This window comes from Tiliqua scincoides, chromosome 1, assembly GCF_035046505.1.
Source record: "Tiliqua scincoides isolate rTilSci1 chromosome 1, rTilSci1.hap2, whole genome shotgun sequence".
Lineage (NCBI taxonomy): Eukaryota > Metazoa > Chordata > Lepidosauria > Squamata > Scincidae > Tiliqua > Tiliqua scincoides.
In genome coordinates this window covers 233,375,003-233,392,682 of record NC_089821.1, presented here as the reverse complement: position 1 = coordinate 233,392,682, position 17,680 = coordinate 233,375,003, and the positions used below count along the sequence as shown (strand labels likewise).

Sequence of the window (17,680 nt, the reverse complement as noted above, 5' to 3'; positions counted from 1 at the left end):
GCATGCCCACAGCAGCTGCTGTGGCACCTTTGGAGAAGAGGACTTCCCCAGGTAAAGTGAATAGCCCCGCAGTGGGGCTTTTCGATTCACCCCCGACCAAAAGGTCAGCGGTGAGGTAAGAGCCTTCGTGTCAGGCGCCAAGCCTGATGCGAAGGCTCAGGATCTGGTGGAGTGTTGCTCCACCGGTTCCGCCTCCATCCCTCCCCCTGGCATGCCTATCTGCCTCCCTGTCACACCTTCTCCCTGCCCTCTCCCTGCTCTCTGCCTGCCTCCCCAGGACACCTCCCCCCACCCCTGCTTTCCTTTTTGCTGCTCGGCGGTCCATACAACCGTTGAAAGGCGGAGGCTGGGCACCCACATGGCACTACCCCAGCGCCAGTCAACACTGGGCTAGCACAGGCACTCACCCAGTGTTAGAGCTCACAAAGTGCCTTATAGCATGTTTGTGACAGTGCGCGCTGGAGGTAAGCTGACGCGTCAAGCTCAGGATTGGGCTCTGAAATACCTTCATAAGACTTTCCAGTGTCTGCACTAAAATTGAGCAGCAGATGGGGAGGTAAGAGACTTGGGGTGCTTTTCACCTCAAGTCTTCCACCATCTTCCTCTAGCCTACTGCAGACATAGTCACATCGATGTACTTCAGAAGCAGTTATCCATTTCCTTCCCTGAAACCCTGCTCCTTTTTCGTGTGGTCCTGTTAAACTTAAAAGGCAAAGGAGCAAGATGCGGTTTTCTCAAGCTGAGTCATTAGTGATCTGCTTTGCTAATCTTGCTCCTTCCTTGCACAGTTCCTTTAAAATAAAACAAAGTGCAGAGCATGCTGGGAGTTCCCAGGATGACCTGCATATCCTGGAAAGGTTCTTGTGGCAATGAGCGAGGACAGTGGCTGCTTTTTGTCTTTCTGAATTTTTCAGGAACAGCAGTGACGTCGGACAGCAGAGCCAGTTGGGTTACCCTGGTTGTGTCTCTGGCTTATAGAAAGTGGAAGATTTTTTTTAATTGAAAAATATTTTACAATATTACTACCTTCAAGGATTACTTAATTGTTACAAGGGTTTTCAGGCACACCAGACTTTCTATTCCAACTGCTGTTTTCCTAAGCTTTCTTACTTTAGGGAAAAATATTATCAGAAGCAGACTAATGTTGGTCAGACTGTGGGTGAGGTGATTGCTGTTGTTGAAACTGGCTTAACCTTTGTCTTTTTAGATTGAACTTTAGCTGAAATGGTTGTCTGCTGTGATGGTGTACTTATGTCTCTGGGAATAGCAACCAGGCTGTTTAACTTATGCAAATTGCATGGAGTTGCAACTTCAATACGTTTTTCATCTCCAGTAATTTCCTGTCTATTTCCAGGCCTAATTCAAAACACTGATCTTAAACTTTAAAGCCTAAAACATCCTGGGGATACATGAAGGACTACAACCTTACTATATCAAATTGTCTTTGCGTTAAGGTCAATGTCAGAAATCCTGCTCTGCGTCTCCCTGTATTTCAGGTGCAAGCAGATGGACACAAAAGAGATAGGCACTCTTCTGTTTTGCCATCTGAACTCTGGAATATTCTCCCAAGAGAGGCCTTTTCTAGCTTGCTTGCTGCTTGCTTTTCAGTAAACCGCAAACGTATGGCTGTTTCAGCAGATGTGTGACTTACGTTACGCTGATTGTGTACTTGCTTCTTTGTAGCTCTGTGTTTTGTTGTTTCATAGTTTTGCTCTGGGTGTATTATGAGTCACTTTGATTGTCTTCAGATTCAAATACTAGTTAGAAAGATGAATAATTTTGAACATGTGTGCACATGTCATAATTACAGTTTATTAATGATCTGATTCCAGGGTAACCTTGAATAGTGGATGAACATGTGTAATAGCTACATGATGCTTGAAAAGTGTGAGCCTTTTCCAAATAATTCTCAACTTTCCCAACTGGGTTATCAGCTGCATAAAGTAGAGTTTAGGAATCCGTAGACACCATCACTTTGCTACCCTTCAGGGGCAATGTGCAAAGCTGTTGTAGGAACTGAATAAAGGGAAAACTGAGGGGGGGGGTTATAAATGAGTGGGGGATAGACAAAGATCTGGTAAGTTCTTTGGGATCCGACAGTGCTAGGGTCTGGATCCTGTGTTGCAATTACAGTGTAGAGATTGTGGTGCTGGAGCACTGATCTCAGTATAACATGTTGGTTTTCATAACCCATCTGTAAGGTACATAAGCATTCTACATGTGTATCATTTTACAAACGTCTCTTGTTCAGAAATGTATGGGAATTGAACTAAACAATTTTAGCTGAAAATATAGTAACTTAAATGGTTTGTTAATGTTGGATATTTGGAGTATGAGTTACTCTATTTTTAAATATCTTCATAGTTATGTGCATCTGCACATTTGCTCTTGAATTAAGATTAAAAGGTTAAAGTTAATTCAGAAGCTTGTGACCATTATCTATATGTAACTAATACATCAATATTTTATTTTAAAACAGATTGGCTCTTACCAAATTGGATATTTTGGATGTATTTGCAGAAATTAAAATTGGCATTGCTTATAAAATAGATGATAAAATCATACCTCATTTTCCAGGTGAGTCTGTGTATTCATACTATATTTGTACCACTATTAAAGTTGCTACTGAACTTTTCAGTCACTGTAGTATCTATAGTTCTCCTACAGCAATAACACTCTAATATTGTCAGCCAGACTTAGAATATATACTGTTAATTATTTCAGCTTCTGATTCACCTATAACTGGTCTAGTTGCTATTTCCCTCCATCTCATCTATACATAGAATTTGGGGGTGACCTCGTTTTTTTTTTTAAACCACAGAAAATCTGTTAGTGAACTGTTTGGGACACCCAAATTTTTGTTCTGTTAATTGTTCTTTTTTGAAAAAAGATGTATTGAAATTAACCAAATGAGGGAATTTTTATCTGAGCTCTTCATAGCAAATTCTGAAAGAACTCTCATTAAAGTATTTACCTCTTTGAATTCTGTGAATTACTGGACTTGCAAAGTTCCCCTAGTTCAGCAGTTTTCAAACTCTCAGGGAATTCAATCTCGGGGCTTTTGAAAACCACTCTTAAGTTCATGCAGGGGAAGGCAGCGCGGGGAAGGCACCGATGCGATTCCCAGGATCACATTGCTCAGGGGGCTGCAGGGGCTTGACTGTACTTACCAGAGCCTCCTGGGAGTGAGGGAGCCCTGTGCGACTGTCTGCAGGGCTCCTGGAAGCTTTGAAAGCGAAAGTGGAGAAATCACACCACACATTTGAAAAACCGGAAGTGGAGCGCAATCATTCCACTTTCACTTCTGAAGCTTCAGGGAGCCCTGTAGATAATTGTGCAGGGCTCCCTGCACCCCTGGGAGGCTGCAGGAGGCTCTGGTAAGTGCAGCCAGGCCCCTGCAGCCCCCAGAGCGACGTGATCCTGGGGATCGCATCGCTGCATCCTCACTGCCCCCACCCCTTAAGGGGAAAGAGGCTAGGACCCTCAGGCTGGGGCGTCACAATACCCCAGTTTGAAAAACCCTGCCCTAGCTGATTTATTAAACAAGTCTCTTGTTCTGATGTTGCTGGCAACAGGACAGATGGAATGAAATTATATTTGTGTTGTTACGCTCTTGCTTATCTTCTCAGCAAACCAGGAAGTCTTAAATAAAATAGAGGTTCAGTATGAGACACTCCCAGGATGGAACTCAGACATATCAAATGCAAGGACATTTGATGAACTTCCTGTAAATGCACAGAACTACGTCCGATTCATAGAAATGGAGCTAGGTGTTCCTGGTAAGTAAAACACATGGTATTTTTCCCAGCTGTATTTCTAACCAACTTTTTGCAGGCGTAGCTAATTTGTGTAGATCACAATTTCTAGAAGCAGTCACTCTGTACAGGTTACACTTAGTTAAAGCGATGCATCAGTGAAACTGAGGACTACCCAAATAGGTGTAACATTTCTGTTTGTCCACTGGTTTGCTTGTTTTCAGATCATTTCACTGCCATGACTCCGAAAGAGGAAATTTGCTTTGTCTTGAAACAATAATGTAAACAGATCAAGAAGATAGTTTCCAATCACCTGTTGGAAACCTGAGGAATGATATTCTGAAATTACTGTTCACTAATAAAAATAGTCATTACTTGGATTGTGCTCCCAGCTTCTGTTGGATTGTAAAACTTCTGCAGCTTTAGCAAGTGCCAGTTTTATCACTTGATAAACCTGACATTTCCCACTTTTCAGTTTTGAGAAGGGGATTAATTTAATAGCAAATACAGGGGGTCCTTTTTATCCATGGATTTAGGACCTGTGGATTTGACCCAAATGTTGTTCCAGTTGCATTCAGGAGCCATAGAGGCTGCAGACAGCCTCTGCAGACCTCAGAAAGCTCCCTGAAAGTGTTTGAAGGGCGATTTTGGTTTTTGCCAAAATCTGAGACCCAGGGAGGTCACATGGCCTCCCCAGGCCTCAGAACAGCATCTGGATTTGATTGGAGCTGTACTCTGGTTGCGTTTGGAGGTCTGGGTGCCGTGACCCACAGATTTCATTATCTGCGGGTTTCAGCATCCAGAGGGATTCCAGGAAACAGATATTGCAAAGAATTGGCAAAATTAGCTACTTTCCTGTAGACCCAACACTTCTCTGGCGAGGCCTGAAGACATTTTTATTCCTAAAAGCCTTTGGCACCCTGCAAGATCTTAGGGTATGATGGCTGCAGATTGGCTCATGCTTTTTAGTAGTTTATTTAATGTTTTGTTATTGTTTTTTATGCTACTTCTTGCTACTGGCTGGCTTTTAGTATGTATTTTATAGTTTACGTATTTTAATTGGTTGTTAGCTGCCTTGGGTGCACTTCTGGGAGAAAAGCAGGGTGAAAATAGAATGAATGATATTGACAGAACTGCTTGTGGAAGTGGGTGACTGGCCTTGGGAAACAGCCATACAGTATTCAAGAGCAGGGGCACTCAATTGGTCTTGCGTTGTTCCAAGATTATTGGAAAAACCTATTAATTAGGGAAGTCTTTGGAGAAATAGTTGCTTTATCATTTTAAGGATACTTTGAAATATCAAAGCATAATGCAAACTTTTTCTTGTGCAGTTAAGTGGATCGGTGTAGGAAAATCCAGGGAGTCGATGATCCAGCTCTTCTGAAGATATCTTGGAAGAAAGCACACTCCTCAAAGAGACTACTCATTCTTATATATCTATTATTCATAGCCCACAAAGCAATGATTTTTGGAAAGATGGACCTTGTATGTAAAAGCTAAAGAGGGTTTGGACAAACAGTTAACTGCTATGAAGACATTTATCAGTATCCTGTATCCTTCCACTTTACGAATTCCAGAACATTTGTCATTGTTGCCACCATTTGTCACGGTGCCACCAGATTTTTCTTCTAGAAATCCTGATACTTTTTTCCCAAATTGTTCTTGTTTCTATGTTTTTGGTAGTGTTCCTGAAATTTTAGATGCTGAAAATATAATGCAGTTTTGCACAGAGTTTTACATCCTCATTTGTACTCCAGAAGCTGTTGCTACATGTATGGCTGCTGTTGTGTGATTAAAGCGAGGGGTGATTTTATAATGAAGAAAACTCTAATTTTTTGTTACACTTTTTATTAAAACTGCTATGATAATGAGCTGGTGGTTCAGAAGGGTGCTAATATGCATACAGGTGCAGCAACATAATTTATAAATGACGTTACTCAAGACATTGCAGGTGTGTTATGCTTGCTATTTTAAGGAGTTCTTTGTTTTGTTGTTGTTATACTTCTGTGTTTGTGCTTTTCTTCAGTCCAATGATCCATCAGCTTATTAATCTATTGTCAAATACATTCATTGCCAGGTATTTAAAGAATGCCAGGAAATAGGATGAATAAATGTTGCATAGTTTGTTTTTTATGAAGACATTTGCTTCTGGCAGTCAGGCTAGGAACATGCTGGACCACAGTAACTTTTTTTTTTCAACCTGAATGTGTCATTGACAAATAACTCAAAGCAGTAAGTTATACAGCTCATGTTTGCATTTTGGAAAACCCTCCCTTTTGATTACGATGTGTGCCTGCTAGGTTGATTACTATCTTGCAACTCTTGGTACTGTAGAAGCATAAGTAACTTTATTCCCCACTACATTATAGTAACTTTCTCAACATCATTTGTGACCTTTTCATATGCCTTAATTATAACCTGCAATTTTTTTTCTCAGTCATTATAAACTGAAGAAATGGTGATTTTCACCCTCATACAGAAGTTCTTCCATAGTTTTGTTCATTTCTGTCCTTTTTTCACTTCAGTGATGTTTTTAGAAGGATGAACCTAAATAGTGCGTATTGCTCAAATGCAGGCCTACATTTCTTTGACATTTTTAAAAAGAGGTTGGAGTAGCTGTTGCTTAGTGTTCTAGTAGAACCATTCCGAGACTATTTTTCATGTCTGGAAAAATCTGATTTCTCCTTTTTCAAGTGTTTAATAATGGGGTGTTAAGCATCTAAGAATTTCATATAGTTTTTCAGTCCTTCTGATGAATTTAATACATTAAATCGTGATCCTGAAAATACATTTAGCTGTAGTTGTGGACCTGAGTTCTGATAAATTTATTCTGGGAGACTGAATTCTTTAACAAGAGAACATTAACAAGTTTCTTTTGGTGGGAAGCATATGTTGGGGGGTCTTAAACAATTTTTCTGTGAAAACACCACACTCACTTTCTATGAAAGTTGGCAGTATTTTGTAGAGATTTTGTCAGTGGTGCATGAATGAACAGATGTTGGCTAGTCCATCCTGTACTGCATTCTTGCTGCAACTGTGCTCCAGGCACGTTCGAGTGCAAATCCTGCAAAGACACCCTCATTTCAACATTATGGTAGCTAGTATTTATTGTTAAGAAGAGATTATATATTCCATAATGTGGCCTTATATTCTGAATGCTATTAACAGAGGGCAAAATGTAATGCAAAATTACTAGTATTGTGGAAAAGAGGCTCTTGTACCATTCTTTTTCCAAATATGAAACTGGTCTATGAATATGTGACCCTTACCTTTTCCTCAAGTGCCTCAGAATTCCACGCTTGGCCCTTATTGTAAATACCAAAACTTGTGGAATACCAAAATGTCTTCAGTTTCATTTGTTTTTGGATGATAGTTCTGTGCTCTGAATATCTTTTTCTCAACCATTCTTATTCTGATGGTCTTACACCAAACATGATATAAATTTTTATCTCATTTTTGTGTGTGTGTTCAACTTTATCAGTACACAATGCTGACCTGATGGTTTTTCAGCCACCTGTCCACTGTGTTGCCAAAATTCTTTTCTGGATAATGTAACCTCTTTTAAACAACAAGAAAAAGCAAAGACCAAACAACAAATTAACGCACTGAGAGGTAGAATAGTAGTGTTTTCTTCAGAACAAAGCTTTTAGGGATGCTTCCTAATTCCTTCCTTGAATTTGGGTTCTGACTTAACTTGATCTTCTTCATGGATTGATATTGAGGCATTCCGTCAGCTGGATTTGTATAGGATGCGCAGAGCAAATGCTGTTCTGTATTCCTGTAACTTCTGTTCCCCTTTTTCCTCCACTCTTTCTACCTATTGAATTTCTTTGTAAATATTCATGATTGAAGTTGGCCTATTTGGTAGCAGGCATAGCTTGGAGAGAATGCACTAATGTGCTCCTGTGCATTAAGTTAAAAAATCAATAATTTGGGGTTGCATCTATAGTTTGCACTTGCAATGATAATTTTTGCTCATGAGAAGAACCAACCTTTAGAAAAGTGCCAACCCTATTAAGTATCTTGAGTTTGTTTTGTTTGGCCCGGTGATGTCACAAATATTCCCTGGTGAAGATGGGGGCATTCTAGCTTGGCCACCCTTGCCTTCTCTTGCTATGGGAGCAGTTTGCCAATAGGCAACACAACTTGGGCAGGGGACTTTGATAAGGGTTTGTTAATTTGGGGGAAGGAACGAGAAGCAGGAAGAAATTGTATTTCTCACCCATTAGTGACATTTAACCATAGTCAGTGACTCTCTTCCAATTTATAGTGTGATGGTTCAGACCTTTGCTTCCCAAGTATTGCTTGCTAAATTAGCAGTGCACTTTTTCTAGTTTTATTACTTTATTGATGCAAATTCCAACCCAGCCTTTTGGATGCATATATAGGTACACATACGTAATCTGGGTTTTAGACATAATGCAAAACTATGACTTCTTTAGGTAAAATATTATTTTATAGTAATTCTGAATCTAAGCTTGCCTACAGACTGATTTACTTGTAACCACCAAACCATGACTTGAAGCTCCAATAGTTTTGTATTATGTCTGAATTCACAATTCCTTAATAAACTGGGGTTCGGGCCATTGCTCATTTTCAAGAGGTTGCTACGCCTTAGACAGAGAAGCTGAGTCCTAGCAAATGCAAAAGAAAAGCAGGCAAGCAGCTCTACAGCACAGATTGGCTGTTGTATGTCTGGAAGTTGCAATTGCTCTGTAGGTTAACTATGGTTATGGAATCTCATTGTATCGAAACCCAACCACATATATATATTATGCAGGATGAATTTTTAAAAATCAGATGTGAAATTGCCAGTCTGGGCTTGTTCATGCCAGTAACTGTCCTGGAGCACTTGTGTGAATGGGAGAAATAAAAAGGTAGAAGATGAGAACAGAGAACTGCAGTAATAACAAAGTGCGTGCCTGTGAATGTGTGTCTATTTGGGAATACATTCTTCTGTTTGTGCAAAACTATTCAGTACACTGAACTTGCAAATTGCCTTCCTCTATGTCTCTGATCTGGAGTGTTTGTCATAATTCTACCAACATATTTTATTTGCATTTTTGCACAAAGTTATATGGCAGATCTACCAATCCCCACATGGGTAGCAGTAACCTAGTGGCTGTTGCTGGTTGCATATAAATTATGTACTTAATTATGCTTGTTCTGCTGTAGTCAGTTTCCCATTTTGATTATCTGTCATTGAAAGATTTTTCCATGACTTAAATGGAATTTCTAAAGGGTTCAAAGCTATGCAAACTGTATTTAAAATTGCCATTGCAACTGTACACTGTTAGCAGTAGTCTTTAGTACTTGTCAGAAGCAGCCTTGAGAACTTCTTTCATACTGATGGTTAAAAAAATCTCAGATGACAGAATTAGTCAAACTCCCATATATGAAGGTTTAACTGCTGTCTTCTTCATGGCAGGAGTACTCTTCCAGATAGCTAATGTTTCTGAAACAGTTCTTGGACGATAATTATCCTCTGCATTGCCTGTAATTTAAAAACATGTGCACACATTATTGGTTCTTTTGCCCAAATTCAAGAAAAGGATGAATTAAAAACTTCATACTGAGTAGCAGTTTGTAACTTTTCTACATATGCATGCATGCACATATATCACAATGCTTTTAATAGTGATGTATTTTCTCCTGATTTTTTAAGAGTCAGGATGAATTGCAGCATTTTAAAAATCACGTCCTGCAATGGAGGGTGAGGTTATGCTTGTTTTTTGTTTTTAGTTCATCTTTTGCTTCATGCTATTCCTATCCCTATTCTGAATTGGTTTGTTTCATATCTCTATTGGTTAATCTGAACTGATGTCATTATTGTATCTTAGCAAAACGTTAGAAGATGAGGATGCACAGCTTTGGCTGCTAAGATCCTTTCATCTTCATCTGGAGGTGGTGAAACGTTTGAGCATTTTCACAGGTAAATGAATTTAGTGGAGCAGTCCACCACTTTAGTTATAGCCATGAGATTACTAGGGGCATATAATGGGCAGAGAGATTGTGCCAATTTTGGAAAAAGTATTATTTGTACCTGTATCCTGTTCGGTGTCTTATTCTTTAGCCTGAATTTTTGCAAACATTCCACCTGTTTTTCAGGGAAAATCTTGCTTTGAAAAAGGCCAGATTACTAAAGCTATTTTAGGCAAGCTTAATATTTGACTTCTCCACTGGTGATAGACACACACATCTCACCCAGTGTCATAACATATGACAAATGATTTTCCTCCTTCCCTCAGTTTGAAAAGTGGTGTAATATATGGTTTTGGCCATTGTGGTTGAAGAAGTACAAATCCAAAGCTTCCTTAAGCACACACAACTTCTCATAGGCTTCTTTAGATCCAGGCATATATATTTTTAAGGATCAGAACATACTATTAGAAAAGATGAGGGTTGGTTTGGATTTTTTTAAGTCAGTGGCTGATGGTTTTCTGGCAAAAGGGCTTTCTTCCAGGCGCCTAAGGTGCAAAAGAGAGCGACTAAGATGATTACTGGGCTGGGGCATCTTCCTTATGAGGAAGGGCTACGGTGTTTGGGCCTCTTCAGCCTAGAAAAGAGGCACCTGAGGGGGGACATGATTGAGACATACAAAATTATGCAGGGGAAGGACAGAGTGGATAGAGAGATGCTCTTTACACTCTCACATAACACCAGAACCAGGGGACATCCACTAAAATTGAGTGTTGGGAGGGTTCGGTCAGACAAAAGAAAATATTTATTTACTCAGCGTGTGGTTGGTCTGTGGAACTCCTTGCCACAGGATGTGGTCATGGCATCTGGCCTGGACACCTTTAAAAGGGGATTGGACAAGTTTCTGGAAGAAAAATCCATTATGGGTTACAAGCCATGATGTGTATGTGCAACCTCCTAATTTTAGAAATGGGCTATGTCAGAATGCCAGATGCAAGGAAGGGCAGCAGGATGAGGTCTCTTGTTATCTGGTATGCTCCCTGGGGCATTTGGTGGGCCACTGTGAGATATAGGAAGCTGGACTAGATGGGCTTATGGCCTGATCCAGTGGGGCTGTTCTTATGTTCCAGAATACCAGAGCAAGGATTATCTGTTGGTAGAATTCATCAGCTAATGGCTGTAATTTATTTATCAAGCTTGCAGGCTTCAAGAAAATTTTGCATATTAAGTTCAGTTGCCTGTATACTCTTGAAAATGTAAAAACTGGTTTTAAGAAATAACCCTTTAAGTGACTAGTTAAAACTAGAATTTAGTTTAATATAAATAGTATTGAATTTCTGGGTATATTCTTGTGTTTTATTTGGCTCTTGGTGGAAGTTTACCGTGTGTCGAATGCAGGGAAATGCAAAACCTCTTCAAAAAATGCCAACCTCCTGGTCACCTCCTGCCTTATTTTTTTTAAACAAAGATACCACAATGTTTTGTGTCAGCTATATTCTACAAAACTTCTGTTGGCCATTCTTCATTGCAAAATGTAGATAAAACAGAACATGTAAATTAACACACAAGGTTTTTTCTCTAAGACTAGGATTTACTTTACTTACAAAACATACAGATTGCAGTGAGATATATGTTGGCCAGCTACTGGAGTTTACCCACCTGACTTATAGAATGGTAATGTGAATGCTTCTCTGTACGTGGTTTGAGTGTACCAATCAAGGGCTCTCTTCTTGGTCTGTTGGTATTGGATATATCTCTTCAGAACTAAATGGTCAAATTCATGCTGAGGTACAACTTCATGCTTTACTGGAACTGGCTGCAGTTTTGTAAAAGGTCTGGAATGGTAAGCATAGTTTTAGTAATCTCATGCTGACATCCAGCTTGGAAAAAACATGAGCTACCCATAAGAATAGTCAAGTATCTAAATGCTTATCCTAATATCCTATTGAAATGGAGCATTCGGTTATAATCCAGCTATAATCTAATAGGTATTAGCAGCATGACAGTGTATGGTGTGACTCTCAGAATAAAACTATTGGCCCTATCAGATTTTCAAAACAGTACAAATGAGGCTGTGCACCTTGCAGTTAAATCAGCGTAAACTGCATTGATTTATTCTACTGTGGAAGTTTACTGTACAATATAATAAATAACTTTCAATATTAGCCACTGAGTTTCTTTTTGTTTGTATTAGGGATCATTATTGGAAACATCAAGTATATTATGGTCTTCGTTATTATACAGTGTTTTCTAATAGGTGAATAAATAATATACTAATAAGTTAAGGGCTTGCAGTAGTGGTGTGTGTTCAAGCCAAGAGACCTTTTCTTTCTGAAAATCGTATGTCAACCATTAATCCATATCTCCTCAAGGTGAGGATTTATTTTTCTTTTATGATAGTGTGACAGAAATTGGCTTGATTTTTCTAAAGTTTGGTCAACTTAATTTGGCTGACATCCTATCTTCTAAGGACCCAAATCTCTCCCCACCCATGGTTAGCAGTTAGCTAGCTTGTATATGTGCAAGTCTACTTTCCTTTGTGGGTCAGCATCTGTCACTCAATAGCAGAAGCCTCTATCTCCCTCGCCCCCACATTTTAGTGATGCTAACTCCTTTGAGTGCTTAAAAGAATTGAGTACTTCATGTTCATCTACTTTGTTGTACTTCATTAATGCTTTGTATGAGAATTGGAGACTTCAGAGTGACATCTTCTCTGACTCTAGTTTTCAGTCCTTTCCTTCATTGACTAAAGAGCCCTTTTCTGCCTGTCCTGATTGGATAAGATTTCAGCGTGAGGGAAGAGTTTAGACAGTTCCTTCCTTTTGGAAATGCTTCTTAGCATGGATAATCTTATCTCTTTGTTTTGTTCTGGAGCTGAAATGTGTTTGGTCAAAAGAAGGGTCTCTTTGTGATGCCTATTTACAAACAACCCAGTTAAAGTGTGAAAAATACTTCTTTGAACTGGCTTGAAAGAGTGGACCTCAGGAAACCATGTAAACTTTTTGAGAACCCTCATGCCTTTGACATTTTAGATCATGCAGTGAAGGTCTTTACATAAAAGTTTGTGTCTTTAATTACTATTGTGCCATTTTTAATTCTAAGGTAAAATGCCACATAAAGTCAGATTTCCTTTATAATAGTTACACTTTTTAATTACAGTTCTGTGCCTTGGGTTTTTCAAGTGTACCTACATTGACATTCTAATGTGTACACATGAGACCTCCTCAGATAATCCTGGAGTCCTTTTATGAGGTTTTTAACAACACAGCCTAGCCATCTGATAAATAAGTAATAGTGACAGTCTAGCAAGGCTTTGTATAAACGTTGACTCTGGAGTCAAACACATGGGTGTTTAAGCAAATGGGGGGGAAAGCTTTGTTTACCCTACCTGTCATAGGTTTGCCCAGGTATCCCCCTACAAACATGTGTGACACAAAAGACTTGGTTGAAACAGGGCCATGATTTATTCAATTACAAAGCTGCGCAGCGATTGGTGTAATGCAACGGGTCATGGCTATACTTCACCCCCTCTTTAGTGTGGGCACCTAACTAGGAGGAGACGGTTCCTGTCAGAGCCCTCCCTTCGGCGAACCACCTTGGCTCAGAACCTGAGCTCGCCAGGTTCTTCATCACCAACCCCTGGAAATGGGGGTCAAGGCAGCTGAATTGTTCTGCCCACCTTGAGCCGGGGAACCATGAAGGTGAGCATTCCAATTCCATTCCGGAGTCAAGCCAGGCTGACCCCGATCCGGGTAGCCTCGGGGCTCAGCACTGGCCTTAACCCGGCCTGTTGCTTGTCTAAAGGTAGACACTGGTTCCCTATTTCTCCTCCCATTCCCACACTATCCTGCCAGATATGGCCAACCTGGCTAAAATACCCACAAGAAACCCAAGGGGACAGTCAGGGGTAGGCGAAAAAAACTTCACCCCATGGCCAGTCAGGGGAAAAGCAAAAAAATTCCTATCTGGCCCCAAAAGGCAACCAGCTAGACTTCTGACTGTGCTTGAAGAGTGGGTGGATGGATGGGTTCCATTGCTGCTGAGTAACAGAGGCCTGGGGAAGCCTGGATAGTAACCTTTAAACACTGCGCCCAAGGTTTGCCCCCTCCCACCACCAATAGCTGTGCAGAACGTCACGCAGGTAGGGAACCGGGCAATTCTCTCTCCACCTGCATCCGAAGCTAGAGGGCTTTCCTAGATTAAGACTCAAGAGGACCATATGCAGAACACTCTAGGTATGTGCTTATTGCTAACCATTTGTCTTAATCACAACTTCCATGGGGTGAGGAGGTTTAGAAATAGTCTCTTACCTTGGCTTGGCTTCAGGAGGATATTTAATATGAACCCGAGCAAGTTGCCCTGGAAAGTAACCAAGGACATCCTTTCCCTGATGATGAATAATTCTGATAAAGAAATGGTCAGAAATAAATTTGTGTATTCATCTTTGATTAATTGATTAAATTGATTAAATTTAATAGCAAACATACCAAATATTTCGTTCCAAGTGTACTATTTAAAATGCATGCAGTTAAAACACCCAGGACATGATATAAACCAAATACAGTATATCAACCTCTTCTTGAATTAACACAGTTGGTTTTAAAATACCTGAAAGGACTATTGCTAAAGTTCTGTGGAAAAAGAAAGTGGGAATAAGAAGATGTCTTTTGGATCAGGTCAAAGGCCCATCTAGTCCAGCTTCCTGTAGCTCACAGTGGCCTACCAGATGCCTCAGAGCACACTAAGCAAGATACTGTATCCTGTACTCTCATCTGGTACTCTGAGAGATCCTACTTCTAGAATCAGGAGGTAACATATAACCATCATGGCTTGTATCCTGTGATGGACTTTTCCTCTATAAATCTGTCCAATCCCCTTTTAAAGGGATCTAGACCAGATGTCATCACATATCCTGTGGCAAGAAGTTCCACAAATAAATGACAAGCTGGTTTTTTGTCTGTTCTAACTCGCCTGACACTCAATTTTAGTGGCTGTCTCCTGGTTCTGGTGTTATGTGAGAGGGAAAAGAACATTCCACTAGCCCAGGGGTGTCCAAAGCTTTTGGCAGGAGGGCCACATCATCTCTCTGACACTGTGTCAGGGGCCAGGGAAAGAAAGAATTAATTTACATTTAAAATTTGAATAAATTTACATAAGTTTACACAAATGAATATATTAAAGATTAATTTATATGAATGAATGAAGGTCTTGCAATAGCTTAATTAGGAATGGTTTTAGTATTCATGAACATTTATAGATATGACTACTTACTGGATATATAACTAATTAGAATTTAAGGGTCAGGTCTGGATTATGTGAATTGTGATTCTTGTACACAAATGTCTCCTTATTCCACCTCTAATCTGGTTTAGTTCAAAGCAATTAGGAGTGTATCTGGATTCATTGTAAACCATTGTGATGACAATCAAAATGCCAAACCTCAGTAAGAAGGATTGAGAGTAGATGCATAAACTATAAATACTAGTTGTACATTGTATGGACAAGTACAATAACCAACTGTTGTCGTACTATGAATGCATCTGCTCTTCCTGTATCATAAATGTACAAAATATACATTTTCACATTTGCAGTGATAGCATTAAATCCAAACAACCAGAATGCAACAGAAAAGGCATTTTCAAAAACATTTTCTAACAGTCAGACCCTAAACATGTTTGTTCAGGAGTGAGTATCATTGTTCTCAGCAAAATTGCATTCTAAAATTCCTTCAGATTTACACTGACAATTAGTATCTCTAGACACAACTTATTTATTATTCTCTGGCTTTGCATTCATTAGAATGTTAACAGCACTTTGAATTGTATAAGACAGTTGCAGCTTCCTCAAAAGTGTCATGAAAATGCACTCTCATGAACAACATGAGCAAAGTAGTACTTTTTACCTTGATCAATTGACTACCAGAAAATCATTCTGATGTCTTGAACCATTTCTTAAAGTGTGTTTGTTTTACTTAAATACTTTACCCTGGAGGGATGTTGGGTTCTCTATCTATAAACTGCCGTAATCTTATTGCTACAGCGTCTCCTGCCATTAGTACTCCTGGAAAAGAAAGTTGTACTTCCTGTTACTAATTCAATATTTGCTCATAGAATCACATTTACAAGGGGACATTTACTACCCTTCTGTTTGAGGGTATATTTGGGTTGAGCAAACTATTCAAGATGAAAATATAGGAAATGAACTCTTAAAAGAAGAACAAGGTGAAACGGAATTCTTATTGGAAGTCCTTTTTTGTGCAGATACTGTGTTTTGTACAGGGGCCTAGAAGAATCCTAGATGACAGAAAATGCGATTTGTTAAGTGGTCTCAAAGGGAACTTTATTTGTCTCATGTACTAGCTCCTGCCACATAAGGCTCTTTTCAAAATGAGAATTTCAGAATTACTGTCTTGGTTTGGTTGTCTGCTGCTTGTGGGGGGGGGGGGAGAGAAATTATAGGTCTGCCTCAAATGTTTTGTGTGAGTTTCAGCAGCTCTTTGGATCACATCACTTAGGTTTTCCAGATATGCCTGGCTGCTTTGTTAAATGTTTCTTATAGCCGAACTACTGTTACTTATATTTTAATATTGCCAGTAATAAGCTTGCACTTGAAAGAATGAGTCATGGCTGGCTTGTTTGTGCAAATGTTGACTCACTAGCATTTGGAAAATATTATAGATTATGCCTGTCTGGTAACCATATTTAGTGAATTATGTTTTGGCCACTCCATGGCAACCTCTGTGCGGGCAAACATTTAAACCTTGCTGTGTGATGAGTCAGAGGCTGAGCTGTTGAAAATATTAGCTCTTTGCCCTTCCTGTGCTGTCTCTAAACAAGAATTGACGCTGGATTGCTCTTCCATACTGGATGCTGTCTTTTTGTCCCAAACTTACTTTAGTTGTAGAAAGAACATACCAATATGCCATCTGAACTGTTGTGTGGAGTGCCATATTCTAAAAAATATTTTCGAGTTCGGTTAATTTTAGTCAACCTTGGAAAGCATGGCAAGGTGGCATTTCAGCGTGACAACTCCAGTCAAATGTATACACACAGTATGAGCTGTTGAGACCTGCTGTTATATTTTACCAACATTTTCTTATTCTTGTCAGCCAGTTATACTCAACTGTTTTCATAATTGTCAGTAATGCCATCAGAGTTTTCACCCCCCCTCCTCTTCCCCTTCGTGACACAAGTTAACATTTCATATTTTGGTTTTACCATTTTGCTGTTAATTTTACAAGATTTCTCATTGATTCACATCTAGATTATCTTTTAGTGTGATCACTTCTATACATTGGCTTTCAGTGTTGTACAAGTACATGTTATGCTATGCAAATTACACTTGATAATAACTATATAGAAAGATTTGTGCCCAAAGATGACATGCATTAGATTTTGCAGATTTTATCCCAAAGCTTCTAGTGCATGTTATAAAAACTCGAGGGCATGGTTGCTTGCTTTTGTCAAGGCTAACTTTGCAACTAGTGTATCCATAACATTGTGGTGGGTGTACCTGGATGTTCAGAGCATTAACGAACATGAGTGTCTTTTTTACTTTCCCACCTGTAAGTGTACAAATCATAGTACTGAGGTTTTGTTATAAGAGCTTGAGAATCATCAGTGCCTTGCCATATACTGGGCATCTCAAGAAAATGTACAGGCACTTTATAGTGTCAAATTTCTTAGGCTATGATCCACATGTATATTATAATTCACATGTACTGCATATGTTGTACACAGTAACAGTTGCTTGACCTAGTTAGTGAATTAGAACAAGTGCTCGAAATGTCCCCCACTGGCATTTGTGCACTGCCGACAATCCTAACTAAATTCCCAATTCTACCTAAATTCCCATACATCTATGCAGCAGTGCTAGCATGGGGTCTGCTGCATCCTATGGGTGAATTTTAGCTGCTGGAGGTCTTCTCTGGGTAAGGGGACATTTGTCCCCTTGCCCCAGGGTAAGCCCGAGCAGCTGCAATGGGTCATCTTGGACCTGCGCGAACA

The 17,680-nt window shown here is 39.6% G+C and overlaps 2 protein-coding genes across 7 annotated transcripts in view; one reads left to right on the top strand and one right to left on the bottom strand.

The window, feature by feature from the left end:
- The window catches only part of ADSS2 (adenylosuccinate synthase 2), a 63,897-nt gene extending 52,058 nt beyond the window's left edge, over nt 1-11,839 (top strand). For all 6 annotated transcript variants that reach the window (XM_066617628.1, XM_066617611.1, XM_066617595.1 and 3 more), the window contains 3 exons: nt 2,480-2,577; nt 3,630-3,779; nt 5,087-11,839. In XM_066617628.1, the coding sequence (XP_066473725.1) occupies nt 2,480-2,577; nt 3,630-3,779; nt 5,087-5,139 (301 nt within the window). In that variant the 3' untranslated portion in view covers nt 5,140-11,839. The remainder of the gene's footprint in view (nt 1-2,479; nt 2,578-3,629; nt 3,780-5,086) is intronic.
- SPMIP3 (sperm microtubule inner protein 3) lies at nt 9,137-15,726 on the bottom strand. The gene is made up of 4 exons (XM_066617646.1): nt 15,659-15,726; nt 13,985-14,077; nt 11,334-11,509; nt 9,137-9,249 (listed from the first exon to the last, which is right to left on the bottom strand). Exons 1-4 carry the CDS (start codon nt 15,724-15,726, stop codon nt 9,137-9,139), a joined length of 450 nt encoding a protein of 149 aa, XP_066473743.1.
- Between the last annotated feature and the right edge of the window lie 1,954 nt (nt 15,727-17,680).